Raw genomic sequence first — 21806 nt, forward strand, 5'->3', positions numbered from 1 at the left:
TAAGACACAAATGTGATCATGTCAATTCCCCAGCACATGAGACACCAACCACCACCAACTCACTATATGCCACCTAACAGTTCCCTCCCCACCTGAATTCAACCATACTGAAGTCATACTCAAAGTCACCAAACTATCTCATTTCTGAGCCTTTGCACATGCTGGCCTCCCTGACAGGAATGACCTCCATCCCTTCTTTACTTGCATAACTCTTATATTTTTCTTTAAAGGTTCACTCAGCTTAGGTATTACCTCACTCAAGTAGCCTTCCCTAAAGCCCCAAGTCTTGGCAAACGCTCCTGCATGGGTTGACACTGCACCCTGTCATAGTATTTTCACATCCTATGTTCAGTGTCTGCTGCTGATGGAGCCCATTTCTTATTCATCTTTACATCTTTTGCAGAGTGCAAGCACAGAGTAAACCCTCAATAAGTATCTGCTGCATACAAAAATGAAGGAATGAATGAACACGCCATCTCATTTGTTCAAAGGAAACCTCATATTCTACAGACATCCCTGGGATGTCATGAACTACATTCCCATTTTAAAAGTTGGAGAGAATAAAAATAAATACTTGGGATTTCTGTTAAATATATTTCTACAAGGGAAAAATAAATTACCAGCTAAGTATTTATAAAATAATGGCCAGAAATATCTATATTGAATCATTTTTGGGAAAAAAAATATACCACCACCACCCTCTTGGGAAGCAAAGTTAGTCTCACACTTACTTCAGCTAATCTTGAATGTTTGTGGACCACCTCTGTTTTATTCATTGGCGTGAGCTGTTGCAAAACACTTCGGCTATTTGTCAAAGCCCTTGTTAGTCGGGCAAATTTTGTCCAACCTTAAAAATAAGGAAAGAAAGTCTCAGTTTTTCATACATTATGAATAAGGAATACAACAGTCTTGCTAATATTCAAAGGATCTTAGCAATCATATAATATCTAGAATAAATGCAAAGTATCAATTTAAAGCATTTTCTGTCAACATAGACATCATCACATATTTGAAGTGTGGCTATAAAATAATGAGCATTTTTTATGTGTGAGCTTTTTGTTTTGCTCATACCGTTTACATAGTTCCCATAGTCAAGGCAATTGGCTGTCCAAAAGATTTTGTGCTGCCCTTCGCAGTGTGCGGGTTTGTTACTGGGAAACAGTTGCCCAGCCAGAAATACATTTCCCATCATTCCTTGCATCTAGGTGCGGCCCATGTCCCAGTTCTCACCAATGGAACATAAGCAGAAGTGATGTGTGTCACTTTCATGCCTCAACTGAAGAAGCAAGGGTGACTTCTCCACGCTTTCTCCCTCCTTCTACCAGCTGGATGGAAATGACGACAAGGCCCTAGGTGATAGCAAAGCCACTGAATCACTGTGTGGAAAAATGCCATATGCCAGCCAGGATCACTTGCCTTAGACTGTCATATGAGCAAGAAATATGCTTCTATTATGTTAAGCCACTAAAAGTTGGGGGTTGTCATAGCAGCTAGTATTACCCTAATAAAAATAGTGCTACTATGTATTTGTTTGTAGATGAACACGTATAAGAGAATAAATACAAATTTCAATATATCTCACATGATTCATATCACATACTTCCACCTTTCTTGAAACATAGCAAAATGTTATTTCTTGCCTATTAAAAATTGCAGTGATATCTAAAAATTATTTTTTGAATACCTAATAATGTTAATAATGTTTTCTGAAGGAACAGTAACTTCTGGGAGAAGGAAATGTGAATTTAATGGGAAAGAAATTTCTTCTGGGGCCTCAAAGTGCCATCATTAAAATCGTTAATTTCAAGGAAATGCCAATGAGATATGAACAAATAGAACAAAACCAATCACATTCTGATCCTGTCTCAATTATCCTTCCTCTAGGTATCTCAAAAGCTCTGATACATTAAAGATTTTATTAAAACTATTTGATAATTTCTGCAGTATTACCTTTCACTACAGTATTTACCAAATAACTCTTTAAAAGGAAAAACCTCCAATGGTCCAAAGGAATGACTCTCGTAGCAATGATGATAAAAAACAAAAAAGAAATCCTAGGCATATACCAGTCTATTATTATTCATCAAAACACACAATGCAAGTGACACCATATTTTAGTATCTTCAGGTTAATTCTGATTTCATTTAAGCTTTGTATTGTCCCACCAACTCAGCTCCCTCTCTATGCTCAATAATTGTATTGGAAAAGAAGTAAACTGGCATCAATTGATAGAAAGTTCTTATTTCTTCTTCATTAATGGATGTCATCCTAGTAACTAGAGCAAAGAAAAAAAAGTGAGGTTTTGGGAATTGTATGCAACGCTGAGACTTACCCTGTGCAATGTGCCGGAGAAACAAAAGGGCACCAAATATGCCACCAACTCTAAAAACTCAACATCAATGTAAAAAGCCAACATGCAATCTCTATGACCACCTTAGACTTTTCTTCTGAGCTCCGGATCTGTGTGTCTAATTAACCACTGGCCACTCTTACTAAGATGTTCTATAGGCAACTATTAATAACACTTAACATATCCAAAATTACTCTCATCATCAACTTCTCTCATCCCCAACCCTGCATCATTCATGTATTCCTGATTTTGGTAAAATGGCCCTGTGATAGTTCTAATTGCCCAAATCAGAACTTGGAATTCATCATCCTCCTCTCACTATTACCTGCTCTCTCTCTTTCTCTCTCTCTATCACTTCTAAGCCTTAAAGGTTATAACATATCAATAAATATCTCTCAAATTGAATCTCCCCTCTGCATCCCTATTTTGTCAGATATATCATCTTTCTCATGAGTTAGGTGGCAGCGTCCTAAAGACTACATTCCACATTACTCGCAAAGTTCTTTCTAAAGCACAGATCTGACCATGCCTTACCCCTATTACAAATCTTTAAAGCAACCTGGAGGCCTCCAGGATAACATTGTATATAGGTTGTTTAGTTTCTGACTCCAAAGATTTGCTCTGCATCCATCTCCTACCACTTTCTTATATATGCTCTGTATTCCAGCCTTATTAAAACCACTAGCAAATTAAATGAAGAATAAATTCAAAACTAAAATTAACTATGCTAGGAATTCTTTGTACACCCCATGATGGTTCATGTTTTCATATTTCATGTTATAATCATTCTGCCTGTATGGAATGTCTTTTCCCTCCCTCATCTGTCTGGCTACACTCACCAGTACCTGCAGACTCATTTAGAGCATTACCACTTTCTGTAAGCTTCTTTGTTCCACCCATAAAAGACAGGTGCCCACCTTTGTACATTCCACCATGGAGTACATACCTCACATGGCACTAACAACACTAATGCAATTAGTAACACATTAGTCACTCTATTTTTCATTTCTCCATTCTCTGCATGCACTTGGTTTAGGGCCTGGCATAAAATAGGCCATAAAGAAATAAAGAAATAAATTTTATTTGTAAGTTTAAAAATCAAATTTAATAATCAATCCTATTTTGTTCTATCATCACTGGTTTTTGGTTTGGTTTTTCTTTGTTGGGTAAAGGTGGTGAGGATATCTTCAGATGACAGTAACTATATTAGCCATAGTTATATTAACATTTTCCCTGGTGACAATTTCCTCATCTTATATCAATGAAATATTATAATTGCCTTGACTATTTCTAGAAACTTCCAAGTCAATCTTTTACTTACCAAAGGTTCATATTTCTAAAATAGGTAATGTACCCCTTCATACATCCCAATTGGACTAAAAAAGAAGCCCACTTTCATTCCCTGTGTGCAAAAACATTTACCCGGAAAATATTTTGAAAAAAAAATTAAAGGAGATATTGAAGGAATAAAATCAATGATACATGAAAGAACACAAATCAACAAATGGCATGTGTTCTCCAATTTCATAGTATCACACAGGGAAGTAAATGTGTGAGGAAGGAGAAATATGACAGTGAAAGCTTATTGTCACCCTCTGGTTTTCTATTTGAAGCATCATGAGCACATATTACTGTTTCTTAATGAGGAAGCAATAATTCCTAATTTAAATACCAAACAGAAGCTTGTTCAAATGTTTGTGTATTTGGGTATCTTATTTTACACATGCATTTAGTATAATCAAGGTATATTTCATCCCTTTACTTTACCTTATTTTGGTTTCCTAGAAGAAAAAAGAAATTTTAAAACAGTGAAAATAAAACACATGCATTTTTCTCCATGAGTAAAAATAGGACTATCGTCGATTAAATAACAGGAAAAAAGCAGAAAGAAAAATACAATATGAATTCATCATCCTAAAAATGTTTTTTAATAAGTGTGTTCTATAAGACTACCCTTAAACACAGATGAAAAGGGAATTTACTACATGATACAACTTTTGGGTGCCAGATCTCATTCTTTCTAACCCTGGCTGCCTAATACCAGGGCTGGCACATAATGGGCACTAGATCTGTTTTTCTTGAATGAATGAGTGAATGAATGAATGAATGAGGAAATGAGTTAAAAAGTGAAACAGGAATTAACACAGCATCCGTATGATATGTAAAGTTTAAAAATTAAAACATTAATTAAAAGAAGGAAGCACACTCAGCTCAGCGGGTGTTAGCATAACGCACAACATGGAAGAAAGGCTTTAGGCTGGAGAAGGTGGGAAGGGTGTGTAGAGGAGGTTGGAGAGGGAGCCCTGGAAACATTGAGAACTACAATTCCGCCTTCAGAGACAGAACTGGGAAACTTCTAGCAGAAAAAGAAAGGTGGTGGCAAACGTTGAACTGACTCAGACATACTGGAAGAGAGAGATTTAGGAGAAAAGACTTGGAAAGGATTCTTTCTTCCTAGAGAAATCAAAGCCAAAGGCAGGTGTAAAATTGAGAAATCATTTATGAGTTTTGCAACTAAAATGCCCTAAAAGATGAAGAACCATTTGCAAAGCCAAGGACTGTTGTATTTCACATTTAAATCCAAGGGAGCACTCAAAGATGACTTACGTGAGCTGCTCAGGAATCTTATTATTTGTCTCTGGTTAGGGCTTTCTTGCAGTCCTCATTCCAAACAGCATTTTCCTAAAGACACTTATAGTAACCCCGTTCCCCTTACTCTCAGCACATAACCCTGCCAAATTCTTTGTTGAACCAAAACAGATGCCATAAGGAACCCAACAGCCTTCAACTTCCCCTATCCCCCCTCCCTCCCCTCCACCTCTCGACTGAACCACTATGGCTCCTGGTTCTTGCCTGCACTTCTGTCATCTCAGAGAATTAAGCATTTGCTCTTTCTTGATCATGCATATGTTCCTTCCACTCATGTACGCTGAAGAAGTTTCAAGGTTTTCTGTATCACTAATAATGTCACACTGAATTTCCTTATACCTATCCCTTTGTGCTCTTGAACACGTCTGGAATAATTGCCTGTGTTATTAGCTGAATTAGTTCATTTGATCTCTCACCATCCTTTACTGTACAAACTTTGAAAAAGTTGAGCAGCCACACTGTCTAGGTCAGAGAAAACAGAGGGCTCAGCAGTTCTAACTTTTCCCAGTGATACATTTACTGATCTCACCTTTACAGAGACCTAACTGGTGTGACTGATTATTCAGCAAAGTTCGCTGATGTTACTCAGATGTGGTCGATATAGGGTAATGTGAACAGACAGCTGAATATGAAGAGCCTAATACTTGCTCTGTAAGTTGGTCATGGCATTATGAGAACATTTGTTCTCCTAAAAGCTCAAGATGCCAACTCCTTCTTAATAAAACATTAGTTTAGCTCTATTGGGTTGCAATTAACCTCTTTGTCATGGCCTGCTTAATCTTAAAAATAAAAGGAAGTCACAGAGGCAGTTAAATCAATCTACTAGGCTGCAACACAAGATTCTAATCTATAAGAAAAAAGCTTAGGTAAACAATTACACTCTTGGCCAAAGAGACTACATGGTATAATTACTCATATTTCATCTGTTGTTTCCTCTCTAAAGAAAACCATTTGCTTCTACAAGGAGAAAGTTGCTATTTTGACTGTTATTTTTTATTCTGCAAGAGTTTTTTTTGTCTCAATTATTGGCAAGAAGGTTCCATAACTATTTGGCACAGGGTATTTCACACTGTAATTATCTTGGCAGTTTTGGAGTCTGTTTGAAAATACTGTACAATATAAATGGGCAGAAATTTGGGCCATCTATTTTAGAACACACACAGATAATCAACAAAATGGATTTCTTGGCTGTAATTTTTCCCCTTTGTATTATTACAAATAAGGTACCAGGTACCATTGACTGGAACTGATTATCTGAACAACTATTCCAAGACCTCAATACCAGGAACAAAAGATAACAAAAAAATAATTTTACCCCCTTAAATTATTATCAGTAAGTTTCTTGGTTCAAGACAGTATAATTCTGTCAGAATGAGAGCATTTTCAACCTGTGATTAGTTTTTGTAGGGAGAAAAAAGAGCCAGGGATTAAAGTGGTTAAACCCCAACAATAGGCTTCCACTAGAAAGGATGAGGCAGCATGGTGCAATAGACAGAAATTGGGATTTGGAACCAGACTTTGAGTTTCAGGATCTTCAACAGCAAAATGGAGGTAATAATGCTAATTTTCAGAATTACAGAAATGAGCAATAATGAATATAAAGTTCTTGGCATATACTAACTACTCCATCAAAACTGGTTTCCCTCCCCTTCAATGGTGTTTGCTACTATCCACCATGGTATAATTCAAAGGTATTGTTGACATCACCCAGTGTCATTCAGTTTAAAGGCAAAAAATCAATTCAGAGTAAAATTTCGGTGATCACAGGATTCACCCTGAGGAAGAGTTGCACTCAAATTAGTCGGCTGCCATCATGTTACAGTTATTGTCCCAGACATGATTCAGAAAGAGGATTCAGAATTAGTCCATTTATTCAAGTCTTTCAACCATATATCTAAATTTCTTGTCAAAATACCAATAAAGGAAAAAGAAATTGATATCAAATCCAGCAAATTTTGGCAAATTCTCAAAGGAGTTGAACTCTTTCTCCAATCACTGGTGCCTCCTGATGTTAACAAAGTAAAAAGTCCTTGCTCCGGAATTACCTTCTGGTTTTGCAGTGTGTAGATCCTCTTGTCTGTTCTGAATGCTAAAACACTATTTTCTATATGCTAACAGAACTTTTACCACCTAAGTATTTCTCCAAAATTTTGCAAACACCCTCAACCTACTCTATTGCAACCATCCCCAACTCCCTGATACTTGAATTCCCTGATTGTTCTCATCTTACTCAACTGACAAAATTCCAACTCTGGATAAACCCAGCCTTTCACCTACTTCTGTCTCTACACCTTTGACTAAACACAGGTGGACCACACAGACTCATGTTCCTAGATACTAGTGAGATTCATGACCAATGGCCTCAAGCAGACCTCGGTGCTGCCCAGCAACCTTGCTATCCTTCCCTCGTCCAATCACTATTTCACACTCTTAGGTAACCAGTTCATAGCTACTCCACTCTCCTCTCACCTTCAACACCTCCTCACATCCTTCATCATCCTTACTCTCTGTTGATAACCATGTTTCCTGTTTTACTGAGAGAATAGGAGCAATCAAAAAAGCTTCTACTATGTATTTGTTTGTCTGTCTACCCAGGGGAAAATAAGAAAAGGGATTTTGTGTCTCCAGGACCTAGTATAGTACCTGCACCATCATCAATCTGCATTTTTGGTTGGGAAAATAAATAGATAAATGTAAGACTAAGGGAATAAAATATTCCTAGAGAGTCCTGAAAAGGCTCATGTTAAGTAACTCCAGCACCCAAGGCTGAATCAAAAGCAAGTCTACTGTCTCCAAGTTCAATGTTCTAAACCCAAATCATTTTGATATTATGAAATCTCATCTGTTATTTCCCAAAAAGGTTCCACGGTTCCCTTAATTTGACTTAAAAAGTTGAAAGATATATTCTTGTGCCAGTGTTTTAAAACATACTTTCCTATACTGCTAGCTTCATAGAGATAGTAGGATGATGACTTGATGGCATAAATATTTTATTTCTATTGAACTTTTCATATTAAATTTATAGCTCACATGAATAATAGAAAGTAGCTCACATACACCATTCATAGTTATATTATGCATACTTTTTCAGTAATCTGTTATGTATTTGGAAAGTGTGGGGGAGTCTCTAAGTCTATTTAAAATAAGTTCTACAAATTCTGGCACTGGAAAGAGAGATTTTTCTCTAATGCTTTTCACAATAGGGTTTGATTTTCCCTATAAATTCTAATTTACACGTCTATCAAACCCAAAGTTCCAAACTCAAGTGGTCTGAGTTGTCTGGAGCTTATTCAAATATCATTTTGTTTAAATGAATTATTCATTTAAAAGAGACTTTGCTTTACAAAAGACTGTGATTCTGATGTGGGGATGCAGATGAATGAAGAGACATTAACTCAGAAATAAAAGTCAACCCTTCAATATCTGCATCCTTTCGCCAAGTTCATCAGAAAATGCTGCCAACTTTCAGTTTCCATAAATAGATAGATAGTTACCGACACCACCATTAAGGGTCAGCAGGTCAAAACTATGAGGAAGTACTGTACTTTTCTTGGCCAACTTAAGCTGTGCCCTGAAATCACTTAAAGTAAATGAGAGAAAACAATACTCATCTAATATACATACAAATACAAATTTTATATATATATATAATTTTTGAGAAGAAAAGATTGAGAACAAAAGCTTTTTACTCAGCTTGTCAATCATTGTGAAGGCAAGAAAAATTCATTTGAAGAATATGTTGTATTACAGATCATATGCTAATCATTTATCTTTTATTTAAAATGTCTGTTTAGGATATAGTCCACTATTAGCTATAGGGGTTTTTTAAATAGATGTTCCTTATCAAACTAAAGAAGTCCCCTTCTATTCCTACTTTGCTGAGACGTTTTATTATGAATGGGTGCTGGATTTCACCAAGTTCTTTTTCAATGCCAACTGATATAATCATGATTTGTCTTCATTAGCCTGTTGATATGGTGGCTTATGGCAATTGGTTTTTGAATACTCAACTAGCTTTGCATATGTAGGATAAATCCCACTTGGTTGTCATGTGTAATTCTTTTTAGACATTGTTGGATTCAATTTTTGTTGAGGATTTTTACATCTATATCCATGAAAAATATTGGTCTGTATTTTTCCTTTCTTATAGTAGCTTTTTCTGGTTTTGGTATAAGGGTAGTGCTGGCCTCACAGAATGCATTAGGAGAGTTCCATCTCCTTCTACTTTCTGGAAAAGACTTGGAGAACTGGTACTGTTTCTTCCCAAATGTTTGGTAGAATTTACCAATGAAACCATTTGCACATGGTGTTTTCTTGGTTTGGAAGGATTATTATTGGTTAATTTTTTTAAAAAAAAATAGATATAGGGCAATTGAGGTTACCTATTTCTCCTTTTGTGAGTTTTGGTAGTTGGAGCCTTTCAAGAAATTGGTCCATTTCATCCAAGTTATCAATGGTGGCCGCTACAGAGTTGTTCACAGTAGTCCTTTACTATGCTTTAATGTCCATAGGATGAGTAGTGATGGCCCTTTTTCCATTTCTGATATTGGTAATTTTTATCTTCTGCTTTTGTTCTTAGTTAGCCTGGCCAGAGGATTAACTTGGATGATCTTTTCAAAGAACCAACTTTGGGTTTGGTGATTTTCTCTAATGTTGTCCTGTTTTCTATTTCATTGATTTCTGCTCCGAGGTTTATTATTTCTTGTCTTCAGTTCGCTTTGGTTTAAATTGTTCTTCTTTGTCTAGTTTCCTGAGGTAGAATCTTAGGTTATTGATTTTATATCTTTCTTCTTCTCTAATATACACATTTAATGTTACATATTTCCCTCTAAGCACTGCTTTTGCTGCATCCCACAAATTTTATAAATTGTATTTAATTTTTATTTAGTTTAGAATATTTTTCTAACTTATCTTAAGGCTTCTTCTTTGACCTGTGGGTTATTTTTGAAAGTATTATCTAATTTTTAATTATTTGAGGATTTTCAAGATATCTTTCTGTTATTGATTTCTAGTTTAATTCCATTGTGGTCTGAAAACATACTTTTTAAAATTTCTATTCTTTTAAATTTGTTAAAGTACGTTTCATGGCCCAGAATGTAGTCTGTCTTAGCAATGTTTCACTCCATGTGAGGTTGAGAAGAATATGTATCCTTCAGCTGTTGGAGGGAGCACTATCAATTTAAAAACAAACAAATGAACATTGAATCTAAATACTATTAGAAGACTATTCAATTTTTAAAAACTAATATTTATCCTTATCTTAAATTTCCCAGGTACTGGGTCTACGTGTAAAGACAGAGGAACAGGTAGTATAGGTCCAAAATTGAATACTTTATTCAATCTTCCAAGTAAAAATGTATTGTCCTATATTATACTTTGAGTGGTTTTCACATTGTAAAATTTCTTCTCTTGCAATTTGATGTTAACCAGAAACTGAGCAGATACAGTATTATATATATATATGAATTCATATGCAAAGAATAAACCTAATGTGATTTTTTTCCATAACTATGATTACAGTTGGAAAGATTAAAGCTTCTATGCCAGTTTTTTAAAAAGAAGTATGAAAAGGCAATGTTTGCCAAGTTCAAAAACGAAGACATTTCATTTTTAGTTTCCTAAGAGATTTAAAATAACATTTCATAAAAACTAAGGGTATTTGAAATTCTTCATTTATATGACACCAATTTCTAATGTAAACATCATTAGAGAGAATAAATGGGAAATAAATTACATAGAAAAAGAGGTGAAAGCACATGCCAGTGACTACTAGTTCCTATAGCAGCCTCTTGAAATATTATGATCGATAAGACTTTAGTCAAGAGTTTGCATTTCGCCAGCCACTCTCTTGATGAAAAAATTGTTCTTTACATAACCGAATAACAGCTACCCAAGAGAATATAAAACTCAATAAATAAAAGCTGAAAAGTAACCTGAAAAGGTCAACTAATAAAACATTAATCAATTCCACAAAATTCAATCAACTAATCAACTGAGCTTTAGTCTGACTTCCAAACCATCCCACAAGTTGTTATATTATTTTGGTTCTAAAGTTCACCATGGTATAGGGTATTGAAACTTTGATTATATTGATTCTAAATTAACAATGCTCTATAAAATTTCTTCGTCTTATCTCAATTCCTTCTATTACTAAATTAACCATTATTTTAAATTAATCAACCATTATTTTAACTTCTGATAGCCATGCTATTTCTGTTCAAATGATACAGTTGAATAAAACTAATTCTGAGCAGTTACTAGTATGAACATGAAGCAAAAGAAGTGCCACATAGTAGAATTCTGTTTTCTAGTTTAACCAATGGAGTTTGCTAAAATAATAAGAAGGTCTTTTAGTGACAGCCTAATTCTTAATTATAGTAATTCTTCTGAAAATTACCTTTTGTTGAATCATCCTCTATGGGCTGTTTGAACAACGTAATATCCTTGAAAGTGCACAGGAACAAGACCACTTTTTCATGTTCATTTCTTATTGGTGCAATTTGCATGTAAAACCAAACAGGGGTTCCTGCAACAGAGAGAAAAGGACAATAGGGTGTGTCATGGCCACAGCAATGGTTTGGTCTCCTGCCTTCTCTCTTCCTTCAGCTGCCGCCTGCTATGCCACGAATCAGCACCAAAACAGTATTTTAATTGCTACAAAGAATTTTAAAATCTTTATTTTTGTAACAACTACCAGTTGTTCAAATTTAATAAACACAGTTTTCAACCCAAAATATCAAAATTCTAAAGTAAAGCACAGGGTGGCCATTACACAAGGAAGGAACACAAAAAGGCAGTCTTGCTACTTAAATAACGCCAGCATCACCTATAGGTCTGGGTCCCTAAACCACCGCTGCCCTCACCAACTTCCTTTTGACAGTCACAACCAGTGTGAGCACTCCTACGTGCTTCTCTCTCGTCTTGTCACTTTGACAAGTGTTTCCAATTAACTGCAACAGCAATGCCTGATGCTCTGATAAGTATTCTTCCTGAAGGAACATCCGAAATGCTGTTTCTGTCCCAGGCTTTCTCACTGGGCAGACAGACGTCCATGATCGCTCTGTGGCTTTGACTGCACCCCCACATCAGAGAGAGAGGGTATCGTCAACACTTGATGCCTGATGTACACAGAGCTCGACATGAAACGTTTAGGGCAACCTTAAAAAAATAAAATTAAAAAAAAGACATGTCTTGGGACTTTTTGATAAAATCTGTACCCCCGTAATATGCTGAAATAAAAAAAAATTTTTTTTAAAAGACACATCCTCAACCCTTGAGAGTTGCAGGTGTCTTCATGAGCCACTGCATCCTACCTCTCCCACTCAAGGCATGAAGCTGGACTCTGTCACCACGTCCTTCAAAGGAAAGCTACCAAAGACTCTAGGGAACAAGGCTTATGATTTGGACAAATCAGGAACTGGTACATGCCAAATAATAAATACATGAAGGCACAAGAAATGTCTTTGAAGGAGTAATTATCTATTAAGTGACAAAACACTGAAGGAATGTTCCATTAGAATCAAAAAGACACATTTTCCATGATATTTTCTCTAAGCCACAGTGTAATAAAGCCCCTCCCAATATTCTACCTTAAGACAGAAAGATTTTTAGAAGGTTTAGAATTTGAGGAGTGAAATGTACAGTTATTACTAGTCTGTCAGTGAGAGCTGATAGCCTCTTAGTGGTTTCCAGTGAAAACCAAATAAGAAGCAACTCCACACCTGTGGCCAAAAAAAAATTCACCTAATGTTACCATCAAGGGGAATATGCCATTTAGACAAGATGAGGTGACTTAACTACCAGGCTGAAAAAGACTTAGAGAGAGGAGATTTCTATGGAAATACTTAATTCTGACAACCAGGGTTTTTGGCAACCCCAGGGGGCCTGTGCAAGGACATAGCCCTTTCCAGAATGATTGCAGGATGAGACAGGGACTTCAAAAACAATCACATCATCTCCCAGAGAGGCTTGTTCTTTGGTTTCTGTTTTCTTATTTCACACAGCGTGTCCAGGAACTGTGAGTGATGTGCACAGTTTTACAAATCGCCAGACCCAGACGTTAGTGGATACACAGCCTGTGGCTGTTCCAACACAGCAAGCTGGAGGCAGAGGGGTCATAAACAAGGAGAAGAGGGCATTAAAAATAAGTCGTTTTCCAAACTCTGTTAGAAATCTCAACAGAGAGAGATGATGTTACATGTCATGCCTTCCCAGGAAACAGCAACTTTTCAAATTCTGGCATGGAGTCAGAGCTGTCTTTAAAACTGCTTTAGATAGCGAGGTAGATTTTTTTCAACTTTTCAAGTCACAGGCTCAGACTTCCCAAGTAGGCTGAGTATCTGCCAAGCAGCTGGTGAAACAGCCTTCATATTCTGGATTGGGGGTTCGGGGGGCCAGGCAGCCTGGGAGGGTTAGACAGAGAAGACAGTTGCCGCTGGAAACCCAGAGCATCGATTACTTGGAGTAGCCCCGGCTGTCAGAGTTCTGCCTCCGTGTACTCAGAAAGAGCCATTTTAAAATCATCATCCCAGAGCTATTCTTTCTTTCCCCACAGTAAAAACAGCCCCATGCTAATCAGAGCACTGGAGCACTGGCCCTAAAGAACAGAGGCTGCAAACTGAAATGTTTTAATTGTGACACATACTAAATCAGACATCTCAATCCCCTCATTTGCAAAATGATGTTTAACCTAATTACTTAATGGACGTGCTAGGAGGATTGACATTCAGACATTCCCAAAACCGTTTTCTACAGACATGGGAATTTTTCTATCTAACATTTTTTAAAAGTCATAAGAATATATGTTTTTAGTTGATGTTTAAAGCTTTCAGCTAACTACTCACGAGATTGTTTTAAAGCTGCTTTTAAATACTAAACTCCATTACAATACATAGATAATGTATGTGTGTGTATATATATATATATATATATATAATAAACAGAAAAGAGATACAAGTTTTAATCTACAGTGCCATAAGGTATATAAAATATATAAACCACCCTGGAAAGAGCCCTTTGTAAATGTAAAAATTCAAGTAATTACTAACATGATTTAAAGTACATAAACAAAACAGAAACTCCACTATGGTATTTTTGAGAAACTCAGAAACTATGGACTTGCCTTTGATGATTTAAAAGCAGGCAAAGATTTGTTTATTCTGCTTAAATGTCAGAATGAGTGACCTTAGTACTACGAGTAATATGGAACATTCTTACATTATTTGCTAAACTCAGGGCACATAGCTAAGTCATTCAAGGAATAGCAAACCTATTTGAAAATGAAGGAGTCATCGGTATGTGAGTCTCCTACCAATTATCAATATATATTGGGACCTGGTCAAAAAGACCCAGAAAGCATCTACAGCCTGCCTTTTCTCTTGTAGAGGACAGAGATTGGATTGTTTTCTCAGTGACAAGCCAACTGACATTTAGCTATGACTTCAAACAGAAATATCTCTTTGGCCTGAATTCTAAAATGAAAGGTAAGATGATAAGACATTCCTTAGGTAAAACCGCTAAAGACAAATGTTCCCATTATCAAGCACACTACTCTGAAGCAATGCCTTTGTCATTCATAACAAAGCTATCACTTTGTCAATCTATTAATAAAAATAGAAATCTAATTTTAATTCCAAATATTCCATAGATAACAAATGCGTGAGGAAAATGGAGAGGATATATTATGTTCCACAAATCCAATGTGCACTCAACACAGAACAAATGTTTCCTTCTGATGCTAAAATGTTTCCCAAACTTGGAAGAATTTAGTAACCATTAATTTCCACTGAAGATAACAATGCACTTTGCTATCATTTACCATTAACACTAAATAAATTGACCCATCTTATGAAGTGACTGTTCAAAAAAGAAAGAAAGGACAATTTGGGAAAGGAGCAAAAAGAGATAAAAGTAGGTAACCATGCAAAGAAAGTGCATTAGAAAGACGACTTGGCCATTGAGTGTACACGTTGGTTTTTTGTTTGTTTGTTTTTTCTACAAACTCTGATGGAAAGTCTATATCACGAGGTACTGTGTGATCATATAAATGAACAGTTTACCACACACAACTCTCATCCTGGAGAACAGCTTACAACGATCAATACAAATTTTCCAAATGTGAATAGCGTGTTCTGAAAGTAATGACTACTTCCAGTAGCCTTCCACACCAAACAGTCTGAGTCTGGCAAAAGGCCATATTGGTAAGGATTCACCCCATGTAGCTACCTCGTATTCACCTGTTACCTATGTTTGCATAGAAAGGTACACATGCCCAGTGTTACCAATTACATTTTCCTTTAACCACAAGAAGTTAATGAATTTCTCTGTCAGTTTTAGTTGTTGTTGCATAACTATAGGGTAGTTACCGTGAGCATTAATTATAAAAGAATTTGCTGCCTGATACAAAAAGGTCACATTTAAAATACACCATATTTTTCTTCCATTCCTCAAAAGGTTGCTTTTTATAAATAGAATCATTTATTAATTTTATTATCTAATTTCATCAGTAACCTCTGCCCCTGCCAAGAAAAGGAACAATAAAAATTTTACATTTTCACTACATTTTAGCTCAACTGCCACTTACCAAAATATAGCATTAATAAAAAACTGGCATATTTTATTTGTAATTTAGATACCTACTGTTTTTCTTGTACAGAAGAACTTCAAAGCAGTTTGACTCGTAGTTGTCAAAAGTCTGCCTGACTTTCTCAATGGTCTTCTTGTCAGTCAATTCACCATACATAAAACTAGCAGGGAAAAAGAAAATCCATTTCAGTTTTGTGTTGCCCTTCAAATGCTACATAAAAATCATACATTTGTCTTTGATGAAGTAGTAAATGTGGTTACAAAATACAATGTTGCTCTCACACAACTAACTAAAACTATGCCTTCATTATTGTTTTTGTTTTTGTTTTGGAGGGGTTTGCTTTGCTTGTTTAGAGATGGGGTCTCGCTCTGTCACCAAGGCTGGAGTGCAGTGGCAGAAACATAGCTCACTGTAACCTTGAACTCCTGGCTTCAAGCAATCCTCCCGCCTCAGCCTCCCAAGTAGCTAGGATTACAGAGCCCGGCTCTAAATCATGTTTTAATCATGATTGTTAAACTTCTTTTTAAAAGCTAGCTGTAGAAGTCAGAGAGAGAGAGAGGGAAAAAGAGAGGTAATTCTTGTTTTCACTATTCCTATATGCACAAATTTCAATCACCATGGTTTAGTTAAATACCACCAGTTTTGTAACAGCACGGTTCAAATGATAGTGACCACAGTCTGTTAACTGTGACTAACCACACAACATACAAACTTTGCTGCTAGCTCTTCAGTCTACAAATCACTAGTAAATAACAGACGCATACCATGACCAGGGACCAATCGCTTCTTTCAAAACCTGTCATTCCATTCACACACAGACAGCAAAACATGTAGTCATATTGCCTCCTTGTCCCTCAGTGACAAACCCACATGACATTTTACAAAAGTGGATCATTAAAAGCAGGAATTAGCCCACAAAGATTAAAGTCCACCAAAGATATAAAAAGTGGCGATGCTTGAAGGGAAATTCAAATTGAACATATATGAGGTTACTGAAGACACAGATGGCCGTGGAAAAGTGGACACTGCTGTCACTTGAGCAACTCTAGATATGCAGCCAGAGGGACTTAGTAAAGGTGAACTCATCAACATAAATGAGCAAAGTGGTTGTGACAGAAAGGACAAAGGTTTCCCAGAGGAAGTGACACCAGTAAAAAATACTTCACATTAAAGGAGCTCTGCTAGATAGTTTATAATAGTGAAAGTGAAAGGGTAAAATATTTGAAGTTGATACAAACTTAGGAAGGAGTATGAAAATTTGCTAAGAGATAGCAAAGACGCTCTCTTTATATCATAAGTTATATTACGAGAAGGCAAGTATTGTTCCAATGACTTGTGATAAGTCTTTGACAAAGAAAAAAAAGACTTTAATTCTCAATGTTTCTAATGTTCTAAGTCACACTGTACTAAATATTAATTTATTATCATTTTTTTTTTTTTTTTTTTTTTTTGAGACAGAGTCTCACTCTGTTGCCCAGGCTAGAGTGAGTGCCGTGGCGTCAGCCTAGCTCACAGCAACCTCAAACTCCTGAGCTCAAGCGATCCTCCTGTCTCAGCCTCCCGAGTAGCTGAGACTACAGGCATGCACCACCATGCCCGGCTAATTTTTTCTATATATATTTTTAGCTGTCCATATAATTTCTTTCTATTTTTGGTAGAGGTGGGGTCTCGCTCTTGCTCAGGCTGATCTCGAACTCCTGAGCTCAAACGATCCGCCCACCTCGGCCTCCCAGAGTGCTAGGATTACAGGCGTGAGCCACCGCGCCCGGCCAATTTATTATCATTTTAATCTCCCTGCATTTATAACCAACAGTTAGAGAGTTGTCAATGTTTTGACAATTTTAAAGGTGACAAAATAATCATAATTTTTTCCATTGAGTATTAAGATGACATCACCTGGTTTCAGCTTGCATGGGCTTTTTTATGCTTCTGTACGTACTACCCTAAAGGACTGCATATTATACATACAATGTGTTGGCATTCTCATCATTTCAGAGGATTTTCTTATGGTCAGTATAAGTGTGGCTAATGGGAGGAAACTAAAGCTGGCATCTATTACTATGGCTAGAAAACCATACAACACAAAACATAGATTAAGGAGTGAATGTCTACACTCCACAAAAACTTTCTACTGTTTGACATTCTCTATTGTTCTAAGAGAACCTCAGCAAAAATCTGATATCTACATAACAGAACTCACTTAAGGACTACATGTCTCTAAAACTCCATTCTTGATGGTTTCAAAATCATTAGTTATGCACCTATTAATAGTTTTAGATACACAGTTCTACTGTTTAGTTTAATGTTCCAGACTGTTTCTTCCACCAGGAAAGAAAATATGGCACTGCTAGATGTCTTAACTAAGATTTTGAAAGGTCAAATGTATATCTTTGTTATTGTTTTTCTTCCTGTTTTCAGAGTTCACATACTGGCCAGAGGCAGATCCAAAGTGTGAAGCTTATACAATCTATGGAGCTCTCTTTAAGGAAAAAAATACAAAATTATAAAACAAAACTAGGTATAGGGCCTTCGAGGACATCCACTCAAGTGAGGGCCCCTGAAGGTTTAGATTCATTACCCCCATGGAAAATCTGCATCTGATTTTTACCAATCTGTAAAATTTACAACATGAAAAGCATAGTTTGTTAGCAAGATCCAGTAAAGACGACCAGACTCCCATAGCAACATCACATTATAACTAGAAATTACAGGGTAACTCAAGCCCATCTTCTAGAACACTGACCTAAGCAACCAGAACTCTAGAAACCAAGAACTAAAGGGAAGAAGAGAAGGCAGACCAAAGACTGCTCCAGCACTGAGAAATGTATACCTTTCATTTTCAATTATAATATTTCTATATTCTATTTAAAAAGAAAAATTGTAATTGTCATTACACTGATAAAATAAGTAAAAGAATCTCAGAATAAAATGACAGTCTTACTCCATAATCTTACATCTAGACTAACACATGAAGCTTCAGAGACTACCTGTAAAGCCAGCATTGAAAAGCCACTGTTCCTGTCAAAACTGAAATTTCAGCTCAGGTAAGTTTTATAAAAATCTCTTGAAGACATTACAATTAAATTAGAATTCTTCAGTTAAAGAACACATGGCCACTCCCACTCCCCCCCCAAAAAAATAGCTTAATACTATAAGTAATATTTTCATAGAAAAGTAAACTTTTTTAATTAGCTAGTCTTTCACTAACTTTTATTTTTAATAAAAGACTCTTTAGTAAAGAAGAAACATTTTAAAATTTAAGATAAGGGCAATTAAACTAACCAAATATTTGAAGTCTTAAAAAAAACAAGACAGAAAAACCACTTTTTACTTTTACTATAAAATGACACCTTTTTATGGTTCAATAAACAGCAACACAGTATTCATAACTGGTCAACAGAAAAACAGAATTAAAAAGCCTGTATATATAACAAGCACTTAGGATAAAAATCATGAAAAATTAATTCTAATAGGATTAAAAAATAAGTTACAATTCAAATTTAAAAAAAAAATTTTGAGGAATTGGTTTACTACTACTTAAGAAGAAATGTAATACAGGTCTGATGCAGCTAAAATTCTGAAGAGAAGATTAAAAGAAACAAGCAATTTTTCAAATAAACTCTAAAAATTCTGTAATTTTTCATTAGTTAAGTCCTTCCCATGCTAAAATCACTTATCCTAGAAAAACAAAGACACTTAAGGAAAAAGTCCCAGATTATCAAAGTCTGAATGCTTTTTTTAAAACACTCTTCTATTTCTTACATTGTTCCACTCAGACTTTTCATTTTAAGTTTATTATACCATATATTTCCAGTGACAGAATACATATTTGAAGTGGCAAAATACAGCAGTTAAATAATAAAAGATATTTCAAAACAGGCCCTAAAGAACGTCTGAAATATACTGTCTATCCTCCCAAAGCAAGTGTTCTGGAGGTTAATTCCAACTCTGAAAGTATTTTCATCCAGAGTTGTCCAAGCCATACTGACTAAATCAGTGATGCCATGTTCTCTGTGGGCATGGCACGTTTGTTTATTTGCTTGGTTTTGTCACATGTAAATGGTGAATGTTTTGTCACAGTTTCCCAAATTCTGATTCAGGATGGTTCAAATTCAATGCAATCTTTGAGGGGTTAATAGAATTTGAGAGGACATAAATTTTAGAAATGGTAAGCATCAGGCTTTAGAAACTATATTTAATAATTTTATACAGTTTTCATGTGTCTTACTGAATATCCTCAAGGAACATATAATGGAAATATTTAAAGAATTATATAACTTCCACTCCCTTTCTTACACAGAATACTAAGCTCCCCTTTGGTAATTATAAATGACTTTTACAACAATATTATTATGATATTTTATAGAAAGGAAAATAAAATTGGATTCACAGAAGCGATCTATGTCTGCTATAGTACTGAGCAGTCATGGTGGAACAGAGGACCCTTGCACTTGGAGGATTATTTACAAACTGGATAATTCTTGGGCAAGTCATACAACCTCCCTGACCCACAGTCTCCTCATCAGTAAAATGGTGATGATGATATTATAACTCAAAGGGTGACTATTAAAAGGATAATGCACATGAAGTTACAAATTATGATGTGCTGAAAAATGACTGGGCTGTTTCTTACGGATGGGGTTAGAAGAAGGACCTCAGACCTATTCCCTTGCGTCTCCACAATTCTAGGACACAGATTGTGCCACTCTTGCCAACAGGTAGGGTTGCTGTGTTTTAAAGGGAGATGCACATGTTTCTGTAAACTTCTTCCTTTGTGAGCCCAGTAGGTAAAAGCATAAACTCAGTCAGGACCTGCTCCTGTATAATCTGGCACTTTTTCTTGCCACACAACTGACTGGTGGAAAGATCTGGTCTTAGAAGTAAGTGGTAAGTTTTCTTCGGGCCTGGTCTAAGCCACATCCAGCTTGCCTAAACATCTGGCAGTTATTTTTCATGTGTATTTGACCTAGAAAACTTTGGGGAACAGGCATCTTTGATTTGTAGCAGTATTTATTTATTCTGGGATCCCTTTTTCTGACATCAAAATCTCACAAACAAGCCTCATTATGACACCTAAGAGTAAAGATGGCTATAATAGTTGATGGACTTCCAAGGAGGAAAAGAACCTTACAGTTCTGAAAAAAATATAAACTGATCATGAGTTGCACCAGCCTATCTTACACTATACTAAAAGGGCAACAATGTTCCTAGACTAAAACACCACACTCAGTCACCACTGGTACCTGGTAATACTATATACCTATGGGCTATAGTTCACAGACTAGCAAATGCCACATCAAAGAAACAACAGAGGTTGAGTAAATGCAGTTGATAAATGTGGTCTCCAGCTCAGAATTGGCCACAACAGCAGAATCATTACAAAGGTTAATGGCAGGTGAACTGAGATCTGCAGTCAAAGGATTAAAAAAAAAATCCTAAGAGAGTGAGTTAAGGAAGAAAAATTAAAAGCAAATAAGAACACAGCTTTCAAAATCTGAAAGGTAATTTTGGAATAAATCAAAGGCATTACTTTATACAGTGGATCATAACCCAAAGGTTTCACAACCCATTAATTTATATGGTCTTAAAAGGATTTAGATGGAGTAATAAATGGCAGATCCATGACACATAATTAAGGAAAGCCAGGGATAGTATTGGACTTCTCCAACATGCAGAGTCTGACATCACTGAGGCAACCTTTGCTCTCCAACACTTGTCCCCAGAGCCACCATGCAAGGCAGAGCCTCAGCCAAATGGAACCAGACTGACCGACATCCATCACATGTCAAGTGCTCTTGTTGGCTGCTGAGATAATTCTGTATTAATAAAACTTCTTGGAAATCCATCCAATAAAATGTCTCTTAATATCTCTGTTTCACTGTCTAATTTGATAGCTTGGGTAAGCGATTATTAATGGCCTTTTAGAAATAGATATATTTGAAAACATCTATCTACTCATCAGTCCTACCTACCTATACTATCTAATTGCCCTTCTCACCCCTCTATCCAACAACAATTAAAAAAAGGACAGAAGAACTGGCTTTTTAAAGTTTAAAGTTTCAGGTTAATTAAAGTGGTCCCTACCTAACCAATGACAGTATGTGCTGATGTCAGAGCTTCTTAAAAATCATGAGGTAAGATCATATGCTTTCAAATGCCACTCTCCCTACCGATGATATTCTTCACAGAAATAGGAAAAATAATCCTAACGTTTATATGGAA

The 21806-nt window shown here is 36.0% G+C and overlaps 1 protein-coding gene across 1 annotated transcript in view; it reads right to left on the reverse strand.

Moving 5' to 3' along the window:
• The window catches only part of KCNH5 (potassium voltage-gated channel subfamily H member 5), a 272418-nt gene that overhangs the window by 217283 nt on the left and 33329 nt on the right, over nt 1–21806 (reverse strand). Inside the window, exons 3-5 of the mRNA XM_069465044.1 lie at nt 15638–15744; nt 11397–11525; nt 732–847 (exon numbers count right to left, since the gene is read on the reverse strand). Coding sequence (XP_069321145.1) covers nt 732–847; nt 11397–11525; nt 15638–15744 — 352 coding nt within the window. The remainder of the gene's footprint in view (nt 1–731; nt 848–11396; nt 11526–15637; nt 15745–21806) is intronic.

This window comes from Eulemur rufifrons, chromosome 2 (assembly GCF_041146395.1).
Source record: "Eulemur rufifrons isolate Redbay chromosome 2, OSU_ERuf_1, whole genome shotgun sequence".
NCBI classification, from domain to species: Eukaryota; Metazoa; Chordata; class Mammalia; order Primates; family Lemuridae; genus Eulemur; species Eulemur rufifrons.